Source organism: Anabrus simplex, chromosome 2, assembly GCF_040414725.1.
Source record: "Anabrus simplex isolate iqAnaSimp1 chromosome 2, ASM4041472v1, whole genome shotgun sequence".
NCBI classification, from domain to species: Eukaryota; Metazoa; Arthropoda; class Insecta; order Orthoptera; family Tettigoniidae; genus Anabrus; species Anabrus simplex.
The window spans coordinates 1,198,830,521-1,198,852,425 of NC_090266.1; the positions used below are offsets into that span (position 1 = coordinate 1,198,830,521).

The following is a 21,905-nucleotide window of genomic DNA, read 5'->3' on the forward strand; positions in this document are numbered from 1 at the left end:
GTGAGCTCGCAGCTGCGATCAACAGTATTCTGTAAGAAGGAAGTGAGCTCCCAGACGAAACTATCTTTACATCGGTCTGTTTTCAGACCAACTTTGCTTTACGGGAGCGAAAGCTGGGTGGACTCAGGATAGGACAAACAGGTGGGAACAATGGCAGGAGGGTACTCGGAATGAGGAGATAATGGCTAATTTAGGAATGAACTCGATGGATGAAGCTGTACGCATAAACCGGCTTCGCTGGTGGGGTCATGTGAGGCGAATGGATGAGGATAGGTTACCTAGGAGAATAATGGACTCTGCTATGGAGGGTAAGAGAAGTAGAGGTAGACCAAGACGACGATGGTCAGACTCGGTTTCTAACGATTTAAAGATAAGAGGTATAGAACTAAATGAGGCCACAACACTAGTTGCAAATCGAGGATTGTGGCGACGTTTAGTAAATTCACAGAGGCTTGCAGACTGAACGCTGAAAGGCATAACAGTCTATAATGATAATGTATGTAATGTATGTATGTATTTTATATCTCACAAGTACAGGTTTAGTTCTTTGTTGAGAACATCATCAGCTTAAGTCTCAATCATTGATAAAGTTGGAATCAAGGTACCATTGTAGGCAAGATATATAAAGTTAAAATTTTCTAAAAGTACCTCTATAAGGTTGACAATACAAACCAAATATGAAATGTATAACTTGTAAGCTTTCCGCTGTTGTCACTTAAATTCACCATTCATTGCAACTCATCTTGAAGAATTGCAGGCTATTTTTTTTTTTTAATTAATAAGGTACACTGTATTGGCATATCAGAAAGCTGGTCATGTAAAGATCTGCAGTAAATCTCAAGGAATACTCATTCTTATGACAGGACCGCACCGACAGACGAGGAGGTGGAATAGCTTTCTACTACACGAGTGGTTTAAAACGTATGATTATCTTCACCTCAGACCCAAGCCTTCCCCTGCAACCTGAGTATTTGCTTGTTGAACTCAACTGTAATAAGAAAATATGGAAAGGAATTGTATATAAGCCACCTAACATTAGATAAATAGATGACTTCAAAGCTTCTTTAACAGAGGTCACCTCAGTCTATGAAGATGTCATAGTCATGGGTGACATTAATACAGACAAATAACTGTCATTTATTCCACGCTTTGAGCATGGAAATCCAACCACTGAATCCAAGAACCATGTCGATAACCCTGACCATGCCACTCTCACATTAATTGACCTTATACTTGCAAATCAACCCCAGAAATTTATTAAACATGGACAGAACCTAGCTCCTGGCATTTCTACTCACGACTTACTGTACTTAAGTCGCTCAATACGAGGATCAAAGTATAAAGCACATTACGTTAAGAGACATAAAACAAATTGATTATGATCTACGCAGTGACACATGTAACTTTTTGTGGAATGACATACGTAATCTTCACGGCATTGACTCAGTAGTTAATAGATTCAACTCATTCAACTTGTATGACAAACATGCTATGAAGTGGAAGGTAAAATTTACTTGCTCCTCTTACCTCTGGCTGATGACTGAGATAAGATCTGCTGTGGCCAGCTGTGGCAGCTGGTACAAACAATACAGATACACACAAGACAAAGAGAGCTTTGAATGATACAGGAAACTTAGGAACAAAGTTATGCAGCTAATTAGAAACAGTAAATGCCACTACTTTCAGCAGTTAGTGGTAAGTAATAATTTAACCCAAACCGGGAAAAAGCTACGATCTTTAGGCATAGGAAAAAATGTACAGGAGCACACACCCTCACCATATCTGAGGAGTGTCTATTCAAAAGGTGCTATTTCTACTTTGAAAGTTGTAGGAAAACGCAAGAAAAAGTATAATAAAAGGCACATGGAATGCACCCATGATCAGGTATATTGTAGTACAACTTTTAAGGAATTACCAGTAGATATGTTAAATAATTACTTTTATCAGCCCAAAGTAGTACCTGTTCCATTACCTGTTAACCCCACAATCTCCTCATGCCATCCGGAGCATGACCAGTTCTCTTTCTACATCATTAGCATAAATTATGTTAAATGTGTGCTGTACTCTATCACTTCCGGAGAGATAAGTAATGATATCTCTATAAAATTTAAAACATCATCGGGGCTCTACTGCCAATATTTACATCTTCAACTGCCTGACCAATAGAGTATTCTCAGACATTTGGAAAGAAGCACTAATAAGGTCTGTCCCAAAAAACACTACCTTGGATTCTCCATTAGATTACTGCCCAGTGTTCATTCTCCCATCCCTCTCAAAACCACTTGCATGCCTGATCCACGCCCAAATTTCTGAATGCCTGACCCAGAATTCCCTCTCTGCCCCTTTTTAATCCAGCTTTTAAAAAAAAGGACATAGTACCACAACAGCATTCCTGCAAGTTACAGGCAATATCAGACATGCAACAGACCAACAATATGTGCCTGTAGCTGAACTACTAGACATAAGCAGTGTCTCTTTTGACACAATTAGCCCTGAATTACTACTGCAAAAAATCCATAGTCTCAACTTTAACATAGCATCTCTTAAATTTTTTAGCTCCTACCTCACTGAGTGCCAGCAAGAGTATCAGTGGGAACAATCTTATTCAGGATTGAATAAAAAGTCAATAGATGTCCCACTCTTATTTGTCATTAGCATGAACAACATAGCAGACACACTGAAATATATTTTGTACCATATCTATGCAGATGATCTTCAGATTTATTATCACTCTTATCCACAAGATATAGATCTAGCCACTGAGAGTAAATTTTTACTTACGATGTCTCAGTGACTATGCCAAACATAACAGTTAGTAAATAAATCCCAACAAAACTAAAACTATAACATTTGATACAAAAAGAAACTAACTTATTAAAAACTAGAATTGTACCCCCAATTATGTGAAATAATACTGTCGTACCTATTGTACGTCAGTAAGAAACTTAGGTGTTACAATGACAGAGGCTAAATTGGACCGAACAAATGACAAATACACACAATAAAATTCGGAAATCCCTTTTTCCTCTCAAACGCTACTCTACTATATTTCCAAAACATCTTACAATACCACTGGTACAATCCCTACTCCTACCTGGTTTAGACTACTGCAATAATGTGCTTAAAGACACATCTAAAGACAGTAATAAGATGCTCAAATGGAGTTTAAATACCTGTATTAGATTTATATTTAAGCTCTGATATGATTCTCACATTCACCTCATTATAAGGAGTTATCACGGGTTCATGTGCACGAGCATTGCAGTCTCCACATGTTGTCCCTTCAGCATGCAGCTCTAAATTCAGGAATACTGAATTATCTTTCATCAAACTTTAATTATCTCTCCTATCATAACTACAATTCATGATCTGTCTCCTCTAACTATATCTCTCAGTCATTCCAAGTCTTAAAACCACTCTTTCGTAGTCATTGCTGTTAGGCTGTTGAATAACCTAACTGCCAATATTACAGATTTGCATTCCTGTAGGAGATTGAAGATGGATTGTCGAAATTGCTTGCTGAATGCTTCTAGCTGACTTGTATTATAAGTGAAGTGTGAATGAGTAAGTTTTCCTACAAATTAGAAATTTATTTGCTAGCTATAGGTTTTTATGGCATTTCCTTCTTTTATTGTAACTGTTGTTAGTTTTATAATTGTTATCTTCATTTATACTGTCATGCATTCTATTTTTGCTATCTCCATTTTTGCTATTAGTAGTACTACATTGTTTAACTTTTTTGTGGTTTGTTGTCATTTTTGCTATTTCTATTACAATGATGTGTTTTACTGCAAGAGAGCCTTGAGCCCTAACTTCACCATGAATGAAGATGAATTACTTACTTACTTACTTATTAATCAATTCAAATGTTCAATTCCATTACTAGATCTGCAATAGCTTCAGTAATGTTGCAAAAAGAAAAGGAAACAGAAACTAACAAAAATCATTCATTGCAAAGAAATGTGATTTATAGTTGTGTTCATAGATTTGAATTAAAGAATTACATTACTTAAGTTTCAATAGTTTCTTCCTTGATTGCTTCCCAGTAAAACACAAAAGCTAATAAACTACAGGGTTTAAATTTCACGACAAACTGATATTATTGTAATATAAGAAACATCAAAGTATTACAAATTAAAAATAGAGCATGCCTTTGCCCCTCCTAGTCTTTCTGGACCTAGAAAAAGCCTACGAGAACATACCGAGGTATAAACTTGAGGATTGCTTGAAAAGGAGAAACGTTCCAGAATCTCTCATCAGTAAAGTAAAAATGTTGTACAAACACTGCCAGAACTGTGTAAGGATAGGAAATAGCTATTCCAACTGGTTTGTAACAAGTAAAGGAGTGCAACAAGGCAGCACTTTGCCACCTCTACTATTTATCACAGTGATGGATGAGATAATGAAAAGAGTTAAACAGGACAGCAAGAACAGTGCATTCAAGGCATTTGCAGGTGATGTGGTAATTTGTGGAGGTAATGAGGAAGAAGTTCAAGGAAAGATTACTGCTTGGAATTGTCATTTTAAAGAATTTGGACTTAAAATCAGCCTTAATAAAACAGTTGTTACGAGGGTGAGTCAATAAATAAGTTGCAAACGTGTGTGCCTTATACCATTTGAAATTACGCGCGCAAGTTATGCCAGCAGATGACAGCATATGTATGGTTGTCGAACGGCATCTCGCGGGCACTCAGTCAGTCAGTCAGAGGCTGTTAGTGCAAGATGGCACAGGTGTTGCATGAGTGTACACGAGAAGAACAGCGTGCAGTTGTGCATTTTTTGTGGGCCAAAGTACTGCCCACAGAAAAAGGGCATCGCAAAATGCATCCTGTCTATGGGTCTGTCCTTGCAGCATCTCACTCGGTACACAGAGGAAAGAGAGGACTTCATGGCACGAATTGTTATGGGGGACGAGTCTTGGGTTCACCACATTCAACCCGAATCCAAACGATCGTCTATGGAATGGAAACATGCCGCCTCCCTGACAAGAAAAAAGTTCAAGACGATTCCATCGGCCTGCAAGGTTTTGCTCATCGTGTTTTGGGACATGCGGGGAGTCATACGTTGGCTGCGACAGCAACCAAAAGACTTCTTTGCTGCTGGCTTTCAAGGACTTGTAAAGAGATGGGATAAGTGCCTGAATGTACAGGGTGAATATGTGGAAAAGTGAAATAAATGTCAGAAGGTTACTTTGATTATTTTTGCCTCAATTCAGTTTTGCGACTTATTTATTGACTTACCCTTGTATGACAGTCAACAGACAAAAGTCAGGAGCAAATATCACAGTAGATGGACAGAAATTGAAAGAAGTTAACCTCTTCCAATGCCTTGGTAGTGTCCTGAATGAAGATAACCGATCTAATGCTGAAATCACAAACAGAGTTCAAAGAGGAGCTGTCCTTTACCATCAGGTTAGAAGCCTTCCCTGGGTCAGCCAAATTCCAATACTAACCAAACACACACTTTATCAAGCTTACTTCTTGCCCATAATAACCTATGGCCTTGAAACGTGTAACATCACAGCCAGAGATAAAAGTAGCCTCCAAACTGCAGAAATGAAATTCCTCTGGACAATGCTACAAAAAACCTGGAGAGATAAGGTCAGCAAGGAGAGGATTCGCCAAGAGATTCAAATAAGAGAATAGTTATGTGATACCGTAATCAGATCAAGATTGAAATGGTATGGCCATGTAATGAGAATGGATTCTTGCTCAGTAGCTAAAGAATGGTTGGAGAAAACCTTAGATGGCAAAAGACCTAGAGGCAGACCTTGAAGGAGATGGATCGAACAAGTAAAACAATATCTAGAACACAGAGGAGTGGAACCAAGTGCCTGAATCGACTGAAGTGGCGAGCAGTGGTACACCGCACCTGGGAAACTGGAGACGGTTAACTACTGATGATGATGATGATGTTATGCTTTCAAAGGTGTAAGAATTGAAACTATGACCACCCTCTGGATTCAAACATCATGCTATCAATTCTAGCAATGTTTCTGTATGGAGTATATGCCAAAATACTTCAGTTAAAAGTAAAAAGAATGTAAAACAAAATGTTGGTTGATTAATGCATGTTTTCAAAAGAAACCTCTCACATTCATAACATAACCATGCAAATAAATAAATAAAATCCCAGACACATTTTCATTTGAAATAATTGTATGCCAATGTGTCAAGCTTATTAGATATCTGTTCTTATAGTTTACGTCATCTGGGAAAGCAGCAGAGAGAGAGAGAGAGATAGAGATACACATCCACTGTTGCAATCGTTACCGTGGCCAGAGGCAGACACACAGCGAATGGAGTATGACTAATTAATGCTAACCATTCTTAATGTCAAAAATGCATTTGTCAATACAAATCACCATAATTATTAATCTGGTAATACTCTTAATGCAAGTGTGAATAACATAATGGCAGCAACATTACATGCGGATATAATTAATAATTAATAGACAATCAAAATAATATATCCTACCCTCAAGAGAATTGTATTCTGTAACAATAAAAACATCACATCACCCAAGTGATTGTACACCGGGCATGTTGGCCGTGCAGTTAGGAGCGCGCAGCTGTGAGTTCGCATCCGGGAGATAGTGGGTTTGAACCACATTGTCAGCAGCCCTGAAAATGGTTTTCCGTGGTTTCCCATTTTCACACCAGGCAAATGCTGGGGCTGTACCTTAATTAACGAAATGGCCGCTTCCTTCCCATTCCTAGGTGTTTCCTCTCCCATCGTCGCCATAAGACCTATCTGTGTCGGTGCGACGTAAAGCAACTAGCAAAAAAAGTGATTGCAGTATAGTAAAAACATAAAACTGTGCGATATACCCCATTAAACCATAACACATTACAAATACAAATAAGGAAATGTGTGAAAAATGCTTACTTGGGAAAGTTCTCAGTCACTCTTGGTGTCGGATTCCTGGGACTCGGGCTCAGAATCTTGAAGATTGAATATAAAGGTTAACATTATGCTGTCCATTGGAATTTAGCTTGTGAAATCCTTCTTCCGTAACCTCTTTGCATGTGCAACAGTTACCCCACACCTCTGCAGAAATGCTGCCTATGGTCTTGTGAGTGAACTTTTCAAAATAAGCGATCTCAAAAGTCTTGTTCATATCTGCTATGTACGCAAGCCCATACAAGTTCACCTGGATTGTATGGGCAATGGTAAGGTGGCGAGCAGACAACCATGTGACGTTTTTCTGTGGTGACGGAATCCAATTCGTACTTTACAGACCTGGGTTTGTGTGCTTTCGCTATTTGCAACAGTTCTGCAAGGGTTTGTGAAATTCTGTGAGGAATTTTGTTTGTAGTCAACCAGGATATGAGGTCTGCTTTACATGTGCTATTGTTTGATGCTTTATCTAATTGAACTGAATGAACACTTGTCTTGTCCATAAAAATGACTGAACGTGGCAGGATATTAGGAAGTAACTGTTCTAGGATCATCATCATCATCATCATCATCATCATCATCATCATCATATGGAGCTGTTTCCAACCACAGGCTGGGTCTGCTTGGAACATAAGCCTCTCCATTGTTTATTGTCCATCCACAACTTCTCTTCTGTCACTATCATCCGGTTCCCTCCTCTTGCCTCGATGTTCCTTTTTACAACTTTAAGCCATCTGTTCCTCGGTCTTCCGCTAGGTCTCCTCCACTTCAGCTCCATTTCTAAAATCTTCCTTGGTATTCTCTCTTCTCCCATTCTCTTAACATATCTATACCACTGCAACCTTGATTTTTCTATCTTTTCCTATAGGGGGAACCTCATTTACCATTTCCCGAACTCTCTTATTTCTTGCTCTGTCCTTTCTCATTAAACCTATTTGACATTTTAAGAACTTCATTTCCACTGCTTTTATTCTACTTTTGTCCTTCTCCATCACACACGTTTCTGTTCCATACATCAAAGTTGACACAAAATATGTCCTTTAGGAAATTCCTTTACATCTCTGTGGTACATCCCCGTCACACTCTTTAAGAATCCATTTGCACACCTTCCACTTTCATTAATTTCTATACTGTTTCTTCCACTTTCTTCAATTACACTTCCAAGATATTTAAAGCTTTCAGCTCTTTTGAACTGCTCCCATCCTAATGTCATTCCATTGTATGTTCGGTTCTTGTTTCGTGTTGTTATCAGCACTTCACTCTTTTGAGCTGACTACGTCATTCCATACGATGACAACTTCCTCACATTTTTTTAGCTGTTCCTGCACTCCACTCTCACTGATTTCCCATATTACTAGATCATTACCGGGCTGAGTGCCTCAAGCGGTTGAGGCACTGGCCTTCTGACCCCAACTTGGCAGGTTTAATCCTGGTTCAGTCCGGTGGTATTTGAAGTAGTTAGTGGGACGTAAAGCCAGTAACATTATTATTAGTAGATCATCTGCAAACAGCACTGCTTTCATTCTTCTCTCCCCAATGGTCGGTATTATATCATCCATCACCACTATAAATCGTAGAAATGAGAGGGCTCTTCCTTGCTTTACATCATTTGTTAACTGAACCCATCCAGTTCTTTCAGTTCCAAATTTGACACAGTTTTTGCTGCCATCATACATATTTCTCACCCTCCTCACTATCTGCTCATTTACTGCTTTTGCTCTCATAGCTCCCCAGATTTTGTTTAAATGGTCACTGTCATATGCCTTTTCTATGTCCATGAAGGCCATCACCAAATCATCTCCCTACTAATATAGTGCCGCTCTTGTAGCTGTCTCACTGTGAGTATGAGGTCAATAGCTGACCTTCCTCGTCTAAAGCCATATTGTTCTTCTCTGAATTCTTTTTCCACCGACTTTCTTATTTGCTTCTCCAATACTTTTTTTCGTAAATCTTGGCAAAATGACACATCAGGGTTATACCATGGTAATTCTGACATTTTCTTCTGTCTCCTTTCTTAAAGATGGGCGCTATCACACCCTTCTTCCAATCTTCTGGTACTTTTTCTCATTCCACACTGCCGCATCATCCCATACAGCCAATATGTACCTGCTTCCCCTGCAGCTCTTATCATATCCCCACTTAACTCATCAACTCCTGGTGCTTTTCCCAGTTTCATCCTCTTTACAGCTTCCTCCATGTCTGCCCAGGTTAACTCCACCATATTCCCCTCATACCTGTCACATACCTGCCAACTTTACAAAACTAAAAATCAGGAGAAACAATTCGTCAAAATTGCTTATTCTACATGTCTTGTGCAGTACAGGAGTACTATGGTATATATAACATCATGTATTGTCTCAAAACTGGACTGTTGGTATACGAGGCTACAAGGATAAAAATTACACGTCTCTATTCCCTCACTGGAAGTATGTGAGTGAGACGATTGGTCTCTGATAAGCCTTCCGAAAGTAGTATGAAGTAATGTTCCACAGGTGTGAATCAGTCGTGCACTTAGATATCATTACTTAGCAAATGCACAGATTAATGTATTGCATCACATGCCCGCACGAGTATGCAAAGCGCGATGCTATTTTATCAAGTAATCAAATAAAATTTGTCAGAATTGCCTCCAAATTGCTCCTAAAATCTCTAGAAAAGTCACTAGTTGCTATCTTTGAAATTCTGTCAAAAAAAAAAAAAGGCTCTAAATCTACCAACTAGTCTCTAGAATCGATTACAATGATGTGAATGTATAATATAAATATTTAAAATAGTTTATTTGAATCCGCCTTGATCAATACACTCATTAAATGAAAGAAAAACTATTTATTAAACCAAACATGTTTCGGGATGGTTAAATTTATTAACAGCAGAATGATGTGAACGAACACGAACATAGCACGCGAGAACAAGAGATTGACAACCAATATACACGTCATAATATACAGGTTTCAATAAACATCACACATTCGCACGCATTTTTCGTGTTAATTAACGTTGATATTTCATCTGAAAGCAGCCAATGAAGAAAGGACTTCCGGCCACTGGCGTACAATGCTGAAATGGTGAGATTTGAAAACAAATGTTTGAAGTTCACCAAAAAATAAGCTAAAATCGGGAGAAATCATAGAATAATTGGAAGGCAGGAAAACTGTCAAAAATCGGGAGTCTCCTGCCTAAATCGGGAAAGTTTCCTCAATATGATCTTTTTCACTTGATCCAACCCTGTTCAGGAGGTCCTCAAAGTATTCCTTCCAGATTAGTTTAATTTCCACCTTTTTCTCCACTAGGTTACCATTTTTATCCTCTATTCTCCCCACTTCACTCTGCCTACACTTCCTTTTATTTCTCACCATTCGGTACAATACTTTTCGATTGCCTTTGCTACCTTCTTCCATCATCTCTGTCCACTTCTCCATCCATTTACTCCTCTCCTCTGTAACCACCTTTTTACCTTCAATCCATTTGTTCTTAAGGGCTTCTCTTGTCTCTGGTGATCTTTGTTGGAACCAAGCCCGAAAGACCTACCCCTCCTCCCTACCGCTTCTTTCACTCTGTCGTTCCACCATTGTGTCTCCATCCATTGTTTCCGCAGCTTTTACTAACGTGTTTTTGAATCTTTCCCATTTCTCCTCTCCTGTCCTTGGTTCGTCTGTTGGTAATTTTTCCTTATTAGTTCCTGATACTCTTCCTTGGTTTTCTTCTCTTTCAATTTCCATAAACAATTTTTTTTTCCCTTTCCTAGTCTTCTGTACTTTTTGTTTTTTTCAGTATTTGAAGATTCATTACCAACAGCCTGTGGGCACTTTCTGAGGCCACCGATGGTATTACCTTCACATCTATGATGCTCCTCCTCATCTCTCAGTCAAAGAGCATATAGTCCACAACTGATTTCAGTGACACCATGTTATCTTGTGGCTCTCCTTCTTCCTAAACCATAAGTTTCCAGCCATCAACCCATTCTTCTTGCAAAATTCCAGCAATTTCTTTCTTTCCTCATACCTCTTTCCCCAACCTTCCGGTCCCAGCACTTTCTCGTAGCCCCTCCTGTCCATACCTACGTGGGCAATTAAATCTCCCATGATTACAATGTGCTGGCCATTTAGCTCATTCTGCAATTGATCCTCAAAATCTTCCTTCTCTTGCTGAGTGCAGCCTACCTGAGGGGCAAACACCCAAAGTACTTCCAAGATCTTTCCTTTTACAAATATTTTTTATTTTCATAATTCGGTCACTTATTCCTTTAACTTCCACTTTCAGTCCCTTTCTCACTATTACTCCCAATCTCCTATCCGCTCCTTCCTTTCCACTCCATTACAGCTGGAAACCATTCCTCAGTTCTTTTTTACCTTCTCCTCCCTACCTTGTTTTTGCCAAACCTAGCTATCTGAAAACCCCTACACCTTAAAATTTGAACGAGAGATTACTTGCTACCACTGAACCCAACTGCTTCTTTAATTTTCTTAAGATGTTTCAACACTGCTGGAAACCGCAACAAGTTTTTCTTGAAATCATCTAAGTTTGTTACTGATTTCTGACGGCAAGGAATTTTTCCTGGTGAACGTAAACTTACAGTCCCAGTTTATTTAATGGATGACTTAGCTGCACTTAGAATTCTTTGTACTATACGAATGCCAACACTGTACGCAGCTGATGTGAGTTCCTGCGATGAGGCACCATCGCCCCAAGCATCTTCTGCCTCATCCTTCACTCGTTCTTTAACATTCTTGAAGTACTCATGCTCTTTGAACACTACTTCTCCAGCTTGCTTAAGCAAAACCTGTCGTTAACTTCGTACCTCCGCTCCCACCACAATAACTTCTACGCTTCAAAACGTGCAAAATAGTCCGTCTACTCTCATCACAACTTACTCACTCACCTGCTAAAGCTTCACCGATTGTGACTGGCGTGATAATGGAGAGAAGTTCTGCCATGACGTCATGGCGTTCTGTGCACTGCCTTCCCAGCTTGTGCATACTATAGTGCCATGACATTAGTAAATAGAAATCACTTAAGCACCTTGCCTTCAGTAATCTTCATGTGAAGAACATACTCTGTTAAAGTTTCCAGCCAAAACAGAAAATCTTAATATAACAGGAGTGAAGATGGAATAACTATCAGGATTTGAAACTGGAGGAAAGAATGAAAACGAAGAATGATATTAAATTTCAGCTGGAGGATCATAAGTGCTTGGAAAGTCAGATTTTCCAGGATAGCAAAACAATGAGACAGGCTAAAGAGCAACAGAAGATAATATAGTAAGTTCTCTGTCGTGAAATATTGTGCTTTGGGAAAGGGAAGTTAGTACTCACACCAAATTACCTCATATTTCATTCCTGATACAGTATCTGGCTTGCTCTGCTCCACCTGAATGAAAGTTAGGTAATTTAGAATATTTTGCCCAAAAGAAGTGAGCCTGATGGTAAAGACCAACAGGTAGGGACAATAACAAGAGAATCCTAAATTAATAAAGGCCAAATTCAGAAAGAACAATTCAGCTGAAGCTGTGCATGTGTTGGTTTTATATAGAAATATAATATAAATTTTACATATAACATTCCAAAGGTAGAAATGAATGAGACACCACAATGGAATAACAGTGTGAAAAGAAAGCTTCAATAAGGAAAATATTGTGGAGACCCTGAAAACCAAAAAAAATTAAGAAAGCCTAGTGGTATGCTGAAGAAGACAGACTATGTATAAAAGTGGTTTGCTGAAAGAAAGAAAAAAAAAAGCCAGGACTTGTTCAATTAGAATATAAGACCTGATCAGAACTACTTCATGAAAGAGGATGGCAGCCCAGCTGTACTTCCTCTTAAAACAATAATCACCACTACAATATTGAATTATTAAAAATGAAGGGGAGATAAGAGGAAGAGTGAAAATGTTAACATCAGATTCTGAAGGATAAAGAGCAAGCAATATAGCCAATATCAGCAGAGACAACAGGTGAAAAGAGTATTTTCATGACTTGTTAAGTATAAGATATGTTTCTTTCCTGCTTCTATCTTTCTACTTCTTCAAAATATGTAGTTCTTCTCTGATTTACATGTTTAATTTAACTAAATAAAATAAGTAAACATGAGGGTTGTGACCAAAAATAAATAAATAAATAAATAAATAAATAAATAAATAAATAAATAAATAAATAAATAAATAAATAAATAAATAAATAAATAAATAAATAAATAAATAAATAAATAAATAAATAAATAAATAAATAAATAAATAAATAAATAAATAAATAAATAAATAAATAAATAAATAAATAAATAAATAAATAAATAAATCAATCAATCACTAAATCATAATACCAAAGTGATGTAAGAGAACTTACTTCAACTGCTTTCTCTTGATAACCTTTTCAGTTGCAGAAGACAAACGTTTCTCCACATGGGACTTTATTCGCTTCTTACGGTCTGCAGCAATTATCAGCATTCTCTCATGAACACTTTTGTTGAAAAAGATGTCATAGAACTCATTACATGCTGCTGTAACCTATTAAACACGAACATGACATTTTAGAATCAGTGGTCAGAGCAACTACCAAGAAAGAAGGAAAGGGGGAGGGAGGGACCAAGTTCAATGCTTGGATGTGCCACATTGGGTCAGTCCTGAAATAAACATCTGTATAGCATGTACTGATCATACAATACTGCACGGGACAGAGGAAGGTGGAAGAATGCGACAGTATGAAGCTTTTCACATGATCTGCAAGTGTATTCAACTCACAGAAAGCAACAGACTCAAGGTAAACCTCGGTCATTCCTATGTACACATTAACAAAGGATGTTAATGAACTCAATTCTTAAAAAGAAGTTATTATACTTGAGTTCATCAACATTATAGATCAATACAGAACCCAAAATGAAATTTATAAGCTGCAAAGGATGTTGGGCAAGAGCAAACATTTTCATGCAAGAAAAGCTATGTCATGACAGATAGTGGGGCAAGAAGCATCATTATGAATATTATGAACTGCTGCAAGATAGAAAAAATGAGAAACTGACAATTGGAACATCTGAACAAAATAATTGATAGAATGGCAGAATATGCTGGCACAATGCAAGTTCTATAAATAAATAAATAAAACCTCACAGGCAATCCCAGGACAAACTTAAACATCACACTACACTGAAGGAAAATGAAGTACAGTACAATCAAAGAAATTATATCATTATGATCACTTCTTAAACAATATTATATCAACAGAGTCTATTTATTCATTCATTCATTCATTCATTCATTCATTCATTCATTCATTCATTCATTCATGAAAAGCCCCAACGACCAAAGTTCACTTTAAGGGGCTGTAAACATTGGACATATGAATTACATTCAGGCTCAGTTTCTTCAACGAATGTTAAGTGTTAACACTGCAGTTAAGGAGACTTAACACATAATTTAACAAAATAGTCATCTCATCAAGAATTGTTAACTCTAACAAATTGTTAATACTTGTGTTAAATTAACATGGCTGCAGCCCTGTATGAAATCTCTTAACAGCTGTTAAAATTTCAAAATGGTAGCATGTAGATGTAAGTTTGAAGCCATACTGCTGTATGAAGACTATTTATAAACTGAAGAAGGTAAAGGATGACACATACTAAGAAAAAACAACTGACATTTTAGAGTTGTCAGAAGAAAGTTTTCTACACAGATATCTAAATACCAAAGCCATAATGAACAAGGTACTGGAAGAAATTGAAAATACGTTAGAGTTTCCCAGAGACAGAAACTTGTTAGTGCATCCAGTGCAGCCCTTGCTTATAGTTCTTAGATATTAGGCTTCAGACTCTGTTCGTGTAATTGTAGGCGACTATGTTCATGAGTGCCAGACAAGAGAGTGTGGAATTCTCCAAAGAATTCCTGCTGCTACTGCAGCATTAACAAGGCATTACATTATTTTACTTGCAGTAAAAGAATGTCCGAAAACCATTCAAGACATATCAATTATCATTTTCTCGGTACTTGTATAAGAATGTATGAATGCTGTTATATAACAGTCCGTTCTTTCATTTCTTTCATTTTTTCATTTTTCAAGCACACTCTCACACTTTCAAATTAAATCTATAACATCTGTCTCACATTCATAATAATAATGCTTTTGTTGTCTCTTACTTGACATGTTTACATCTTAGCAGCCTCTACTAACCATAACCTATAATCATGTCAACCATGCGTGACAAAATACTAATTCAAACACACCACTAGGAGCGCTTTATGTAAAGAAACTAAAGACGCTCACTGCCAAATGTGTTCAGAAATCTCACAGAAATGTGTTAATTTGTCTTTAACAATTATTTCATAACAAATGCTGGAAATGTATTCGTGAAACAGGGTACTTTTAACCAAATCGTTAAATTAATAACAATTGTTAGTCAACATTTAAGTAAAATTTAACACAGACTTGAAGAAAATGGGCCTCAAAATTTTAAAAATTTGTACATATTCAATATGTGTGATATCTGTTAGTTACAAGGGAATTTAAAATTGAAACGACTACAATAATACAAATATTAATAAAGTTGACATGAGAAACCTGGGCCTAAAGACCCTCAAAGTAGTCCCCTGCTACTGACACCACACGCTGCCAATGATGTGGGAGGCGCTGAATATCATTTGCCTCAGCATTTGCCGCACCAGGTGTGAATCGGGTCACCTGTTGGCACACAGCATTAGCAATGTCCTCTTGTGTTGCAAACCGCCTACCAAGTAGTGGTTCCTTAATTTTTCGAACGAGATCAAAGTCACAGGGTGAAATGTCGTGAGAGTACGGTGGGTGCTCCAATTCTTCCCATCCCTGTCACAGTAACTGCCCTACACACTCTGCTTTATGTGGTTTTGCATTGTCGTTCAGGATTATTGCACTCTCCACAAGATCCGGACGTTTCTCCCGACCGCCACTTCGTACCTGGCGCACCAGGAAGTCCCTGTAGTACTGTGCGGTCACTGTTCTGCCATGTGGAACAAAGTGGCAAACAATGACACCCCTGACAACATATGCGACAATCACCATCAATATGACTGGGGAAGGATTCTGATGGACCTTCTACCTCCTTGGTGATCCAGCATGTCTCCACTCCGCGGACTGACGTTTCAGTTCTGGTTTGTATTCCCTGGCCAAAAATTAATCGCTGGTGATTATTCGTGACAAGAATTGATTGCCGTCCTGTTGCCAGCGTGCGAGGTGGTCGGAGCATATTGCATAGCGCACCCACCTTTGAACTTCCGTCAGTGCATGCAGTACCCACCGCGATGAGATTTTGCGCAGCTGCAGCTCATTACACAATATCCTGTGGACGGTGCGTTTCTCAATACCACTTGCCCTATCTCACTCTAGTAGCGTCCATCGTCTGTCTTCATCCAGGAGCTGCTTGATGACGGCATGTGCCGCATCGGTCCGCACACTGACAGGTTGTCCCGAATGTTGCTCATCACTGGTTGACACAAGTCCTTGCTGAAACTTTCCTACCCACCGTGCTACTGTACGGTATGGTAGGGCATTATTCCCAAGGGCTTCCACTAATTCACTGTGACATTCCATCGCATTTCTCCCTCGGAGAACGGCTATTTTGATGTAAGCACGCTGCTCAACACGGGTTACTTCCATCTCGCACGACACTCACCAACTGATTGATTTCACAGCCCTCGCTGCGCTACTACCAGCTATCACAGAGCCATCTGTTGTTCTGCATACACACTATGCCTGCAGAACATCCACACTACACACAAACATTCGTGATCCATTCACATATCTACAAGAAAAAAAAATTGCAATGACTTTTGCCCCTATCCTCGTATAATACGGAGTTAAGGTGGATAAGCCGTAGCTTGTGGTTGTTTGGGTTTAAATTTTCTGATAAACTCACCAACAATCCAATCATGCTTACCAGGAATAACATCAGATATGTTCTTTATTTGAAGGCATACTGTATACCTATCTGGTAGATTGTTGTTCTACTTCAATCTTGGATAGTAAATATCTATGTCCACACTCGTGATGAAAGTGCCTCTCACCATTTAGAGGCTAGCTATTATCATCGGACGCCTCTTAAATTTTAAATACTATTTTCAGAAATTCAGTAAACAGAGAAAGTCACACAACACTACAACACTATGCAAAATCAAGCAGAAAACTTGTTGAATTATGTAAATATATACCTTTTTGTTCAAAAACAGGAATTTTACTTTTTTTTTTAAATGGAATACTGTCGTGTCCATCCAAGGAATTGTAAATCGTAGCTTGTATGCTTAAACCTTTGTAGATTGTAACAAAAAAAATTATAACATGTTAGTTTTCTTTGAATGAATAAATATAAGAAAATAAAATGGATTGTTTATATCGAGCGTGGTATAAATCAATCTGAAATATCTTGAAAAGGTTAGGATCTCTCTCTTTTTCTTTTTTTTTTTTTTCTTTTTTTGCGATTATAGCGCTTTAATTACTGCATCCCAGTCAGCATTTCGTTGAGTAGTGGAGGAGAGCTTTGTAATCTCAATTGAATGTCAATACTTCCTCTCTTCCCTGTAAAGTTTGTTCGCTCTCTCGCTTCACTCGTTATGTAAGCTGCCCGCATATACGTCACGCCAGCCTGGCCGCACTGGGCTAGCCTCAATAATGTCCAATAACGGACCATTTATATTGGTATTATAAATTTACTCATTTGGGACAAATATTTCAGATTCCCTATGGGAATCAACATCTATATCAACATACTGCTTAATCGAGCAGCTTGTCTCCTTTCTCCCAAGTCTTCCCAGCCCAAACTTTGCAACATTTTTCTAATGCTACTCTTAAAGTAATCCTGGTGAGGGTCCCATACACTGGAACCATACTCTAGTTGGGGTCTTACCAGAGGCTTATAAGCCCTCTCCTTTACATCCTTACTACAACCCCTATATACCCTCATAACCATGTGCAGAGATCTGTACCCTTAATTTACAATCATATGTGATTATCCCAATGAAGATCTTTCCTTATATTAAGACCTAGGTATTTACAATTAGCCCCAAAGGGAACTTTCACATCATCAACGCAATAATTAAAACTGAGAGGACTTTTCCTATTTGTGAAACTCACAACCTGACTTTCAATGAGAATATAACAGATTTTTGAAAATTTAGTTATATTTGGCATTATAATGTATTGAATAGGTGGACAGATTACCCTACTATATGTAGCCTAATTACTGTGTATATGCATTACAATGAAGCTTATAACATATGATTTTTGTAATTCGTGACAACAGCTACCCAACATACTTAATTGAGAATGAGGAAATGATATTGCTGACATAAAACTTTCTTTCAGAAGGCAAGTGGATATGTCTGGCCATGTAGATTGTACAGTTTGAACACAAATTTTTAACTACTGTTGGCATTTTCTTGCAACTAACCTTTAAAAACCTTCTGATGTAAAACTATAAATATTATACCTCAAATATTGATGTCATAACTCTATAACTTTCTAGGTATATAAGGAAACATTCACAATCACTGTAGTTTTAGTTTCATAAAAATATCATCAAAATGACCAAAAGAAAATATGAACTTTTTTCTAATTAAATGCGCTCAGTGAATCAGAAGGCTTGTTGGACAAAGTGCTAGCGCCAGCTGGAGATTTAAATAGCCAATGGTAAATGGGTTAATTTCCCTACATCTTGTTGCCTGGGCTCCCCAGGAGAATTCTCAAGCTTCTCGCAGATTTCAGTAATGCCATGTACAGCTGACAAAAGTGGTGCATCTTCCTTTTCAAGTTCCATGATTGTGGGACTTAAGAAAGTAAAGTATACAAAGTATACTAAGTATATTATGTATACTAAGTCTCCTTGAACTTCCTTCACACACATAGCTTCTAAAGACTCACTAATGCAAACAGCATCATCTTTGTTTAGCTTTTTGGGGACTGATTTTATCAAGCTCAAAATTATCTGCACAATAGCACACTGCATCCAGCCAAGTACCTCACCTGGTGAACACTCATTCCAGAAGTAGCGGCAAACCAGCAGCAAATTGTTTGAATAATCTCACAGGACTGAGTGTTTCAACGAACACTTTCTTCATGGATGTTAGTAACCTGTTCAGATTTGCAAAACTACTCCTTACTGTTTCAGCAACAAGGTGCGTACCATGTGCTAAACAAGTTAAATGAAAAATCTTGCTATACAGAAATTTCAGCCTTTGGCATGCTTTAACCAAGTAAGGTGCAGCAGCGGCTGTAATCAATAGATGCACTTGATCATATTGCATGCCATTCAGGTCATAGAAGATGATGATGATGCTTGTGGTTTAAAGGGGCCTAACATCGAGGTCATCGCCCCTAATGGTATGAAATGAGACGAAATGTTATGACCATTTAAAATCTAGAATTCTCCACTGACCAGATTCGAAAACATGAGGACGAAGAACGAATGGGTGGATATGAAGTTAAAGCGTTAAATAATAGTATTACTGACCAAGGGATGGCGCCTAAAGCATAATACTGAATCAATGATGCTTGTAATCGAAATGGGTCCAAAATCCAGGTCATCGGCCCCTTAAAATGGTACTTATCGCTAGGAAAACAGAACCATGCTATTTGCCATGTTGCGGTACTAATCAAAATAGCGTAGACTCTATCGCCGGTGGTGAGTTGATAGAGTCGGTGGAATCATTTAATTCTTGACATTATACAGAAAATTTGTCATGAAACCGTCAATGAAAGAAACTAAGGAACTGACATTTTTGAAGAATTCAATTAAATATTTGTCTTGTTGCTGTACATTTATGTAAATTTTTAAATGTTTTATTTCTGGTAAAATTTTGTGGATTTAAGGAATTTTCAGGACTCACAGAAGAGACAATTATATTTATTTAATAATGGAGTGTTAGGTATTTGAGATCTCCAGAAGTGTACATGTTGTAACCCATTTTTTGTATCGCCCTGTAGTTGCCACATGGAGGCTTCGATCACGAAATCGCTGAGTTTCGCAATCGAAACCTCTAGAATAAATTTCCCACATTGCCATATATGGTGCTGTAATGCGATTGGCGAAAATAACAATAAATTGTATTGGTGAAACTTCGGGTCGAATCATAGGAGCTTCCCTGATTGGCTATTTGAGTATTCCTCAATTTCCGGCCTTTTGGCTCCTTAGCAGGAGCAAGGCTCTGTTCAGGGTCTTTGGTTTTCATAAGTCTTAACGATCGGACGCACCTTGTAAGGTGGTCCGCTCAGCGGTTCCAGCCATCCCGGGGTAAGCATGTTTTCTTTTCTCAAATGCCCAGAACCGGAAGAATTGCAAGGACACTGTCTAGAAAAATGTCTATTTGACCCACAGTATCTGCAAGAATTAGCGGAGGAAGAAACTCTACTCACATTAGGATTCGAATTGCCTGAGGGCTCAATCTTAGGACAATTCCTCTGAAACTTTTCAAATTGACCACCCACGGATGGTTTTGAATTGCCTAAGGCCCCAATCTTAGGACAATTCCACTGGAAATGATCAGTGGAGCCACAATTGTAGCATGCATGCGAATTACGTGGCTTGGAAGGAGAAGAAACAGCACTAGTGACCTGAGAAAACATGCTCATAGGAGGAGGAGCTAATGCAACACGTAGCTGGTCGGCATACCTAATGCCTTCGGCAGAAACAGTGATAGCTTCCAACTGAGCGAACGTAGCGGGTCGTGGTGACAGAACAAGATACGACCGTTAATTTGGTGCAAGACCCTCAACAATGCTAGCAACCATTTGAGACTCAGAATCGTTGAGCATAAAAATCCTGGCATTGAACTTAATGTCCTGAATATATTCAGACAATGTTTCATTCAAATGCTGCACACGAAAATAATGCTTTTGCACCAAGAAAGACAATGCATGGGAAGGAATAAAGAACGAAAGCACATGCGCGTGAAATTGGTCAATTGTCCACTTTTCAGAAATAGCTCTTAAGATGTGTTCAGAAAGAGCTCCAGATACATGTGGATATAAAACTTGGAAGAAATTATCACTACTTAAAGCATATATTATACATTGATCTTTAAATTCAACCAAGAAACGTAGAAATGTAATAATCTCTTCGACTGAATTAGCGGTGAACTTAGATACGCCCTTAAATAGAGCAGTTAACGGGTGAGGTAAATTAGCAAACATTTGAGAAACCGCAGGCGTAGTAGGTACCTGAACAGGACTGGATTGATTAAAAGAAGGCATCACAGTTGTATAGAAATCTTGATTTGAATGCCCCTGGGAAAGGGTGGGTGTACTAAAAGTGAAGTTAGGACTGCAGCTAGATTGCATCGAAACTGGCACAGATATTCGCATCTGCGAAACATTTTCGCACTTTGTGACACCACTGAAGCGTTTGCTACAGGTGACACTTGGACATGGGGACATCTTTGCACAATAGGAAGAGAAACAACTTGGGTCGCAACTGAAGGTTGAGATAAAGACACAGTAGAATTAATAGTTCCCATAGGAACAGTAGACATACCAACTTGTGTAAAAGAACTATCACTGGCATTATTCATGGGCAGAGAAGCACTTGTAAATATAACAGGAGAAGATTGGAGGGGAGCATTACCACAAATTACCACATTACTAAATTGTGAAGCAAGATAGTCACTATTACAAGTTTCAGATGGAGCAGACACATCAACTACAGAACTGGATCTAGACGACGCATTGCCTTCTAGCAAGCCTACAATTTTATCGAAAATCCCGGAAAATTTTGATAACAACAGCTCACATTCCTGTCGCTCATTTATAGATAAATTAAGAGTTAACAGGTCGCGAATCCTGTCCACGTAATGCTGGACTTGGGCTTTCACACGTGTTAACTGAGCATTAGACAGTTTAGAGGAACAAAAGGACAAAAGAATAGCTTCGAATTTGGTAAATTTATCTTTAACAAGGGTCAAAGATGCACACACTTCGTCTGTTGATAGGTTGGGTACGGCTATTGTTACGTTAAGCGATTGCTTTAACAAGCTCGCGTCATCCCTAACCCTTCCTGTCAAAT

The 21,905-nt window shown here is 38.3% G+C and overlaps 1 protein-coding gene across 6 annotated transcripts in view; it reads right to left on the reverse strand.

Annotated features, from left to right (window-relative positions):
• The window catches only part of Cp110 (Centriolar coiled coil protein 110kDa), a 446,477-nt gene that overhangs the window by 270,838 nt on the left and 153,734 nt on the right, over positions 1–21,905 (reverse strand). For all 6 annotated transcript variants that reach the window (XM_067142187.2, XM_067142186.2, XM_068226427.1 and 3 more), the window contains one exon: positions 13,238–13,398. In XM_067142187.2, the coding sequence (XP_066998288.2) occupies positions 13,238–13,398 (161 nt within the window). The remainder of the gene's footprint in view (positions 1–13,237; positions 13,399–21,905) is intronic.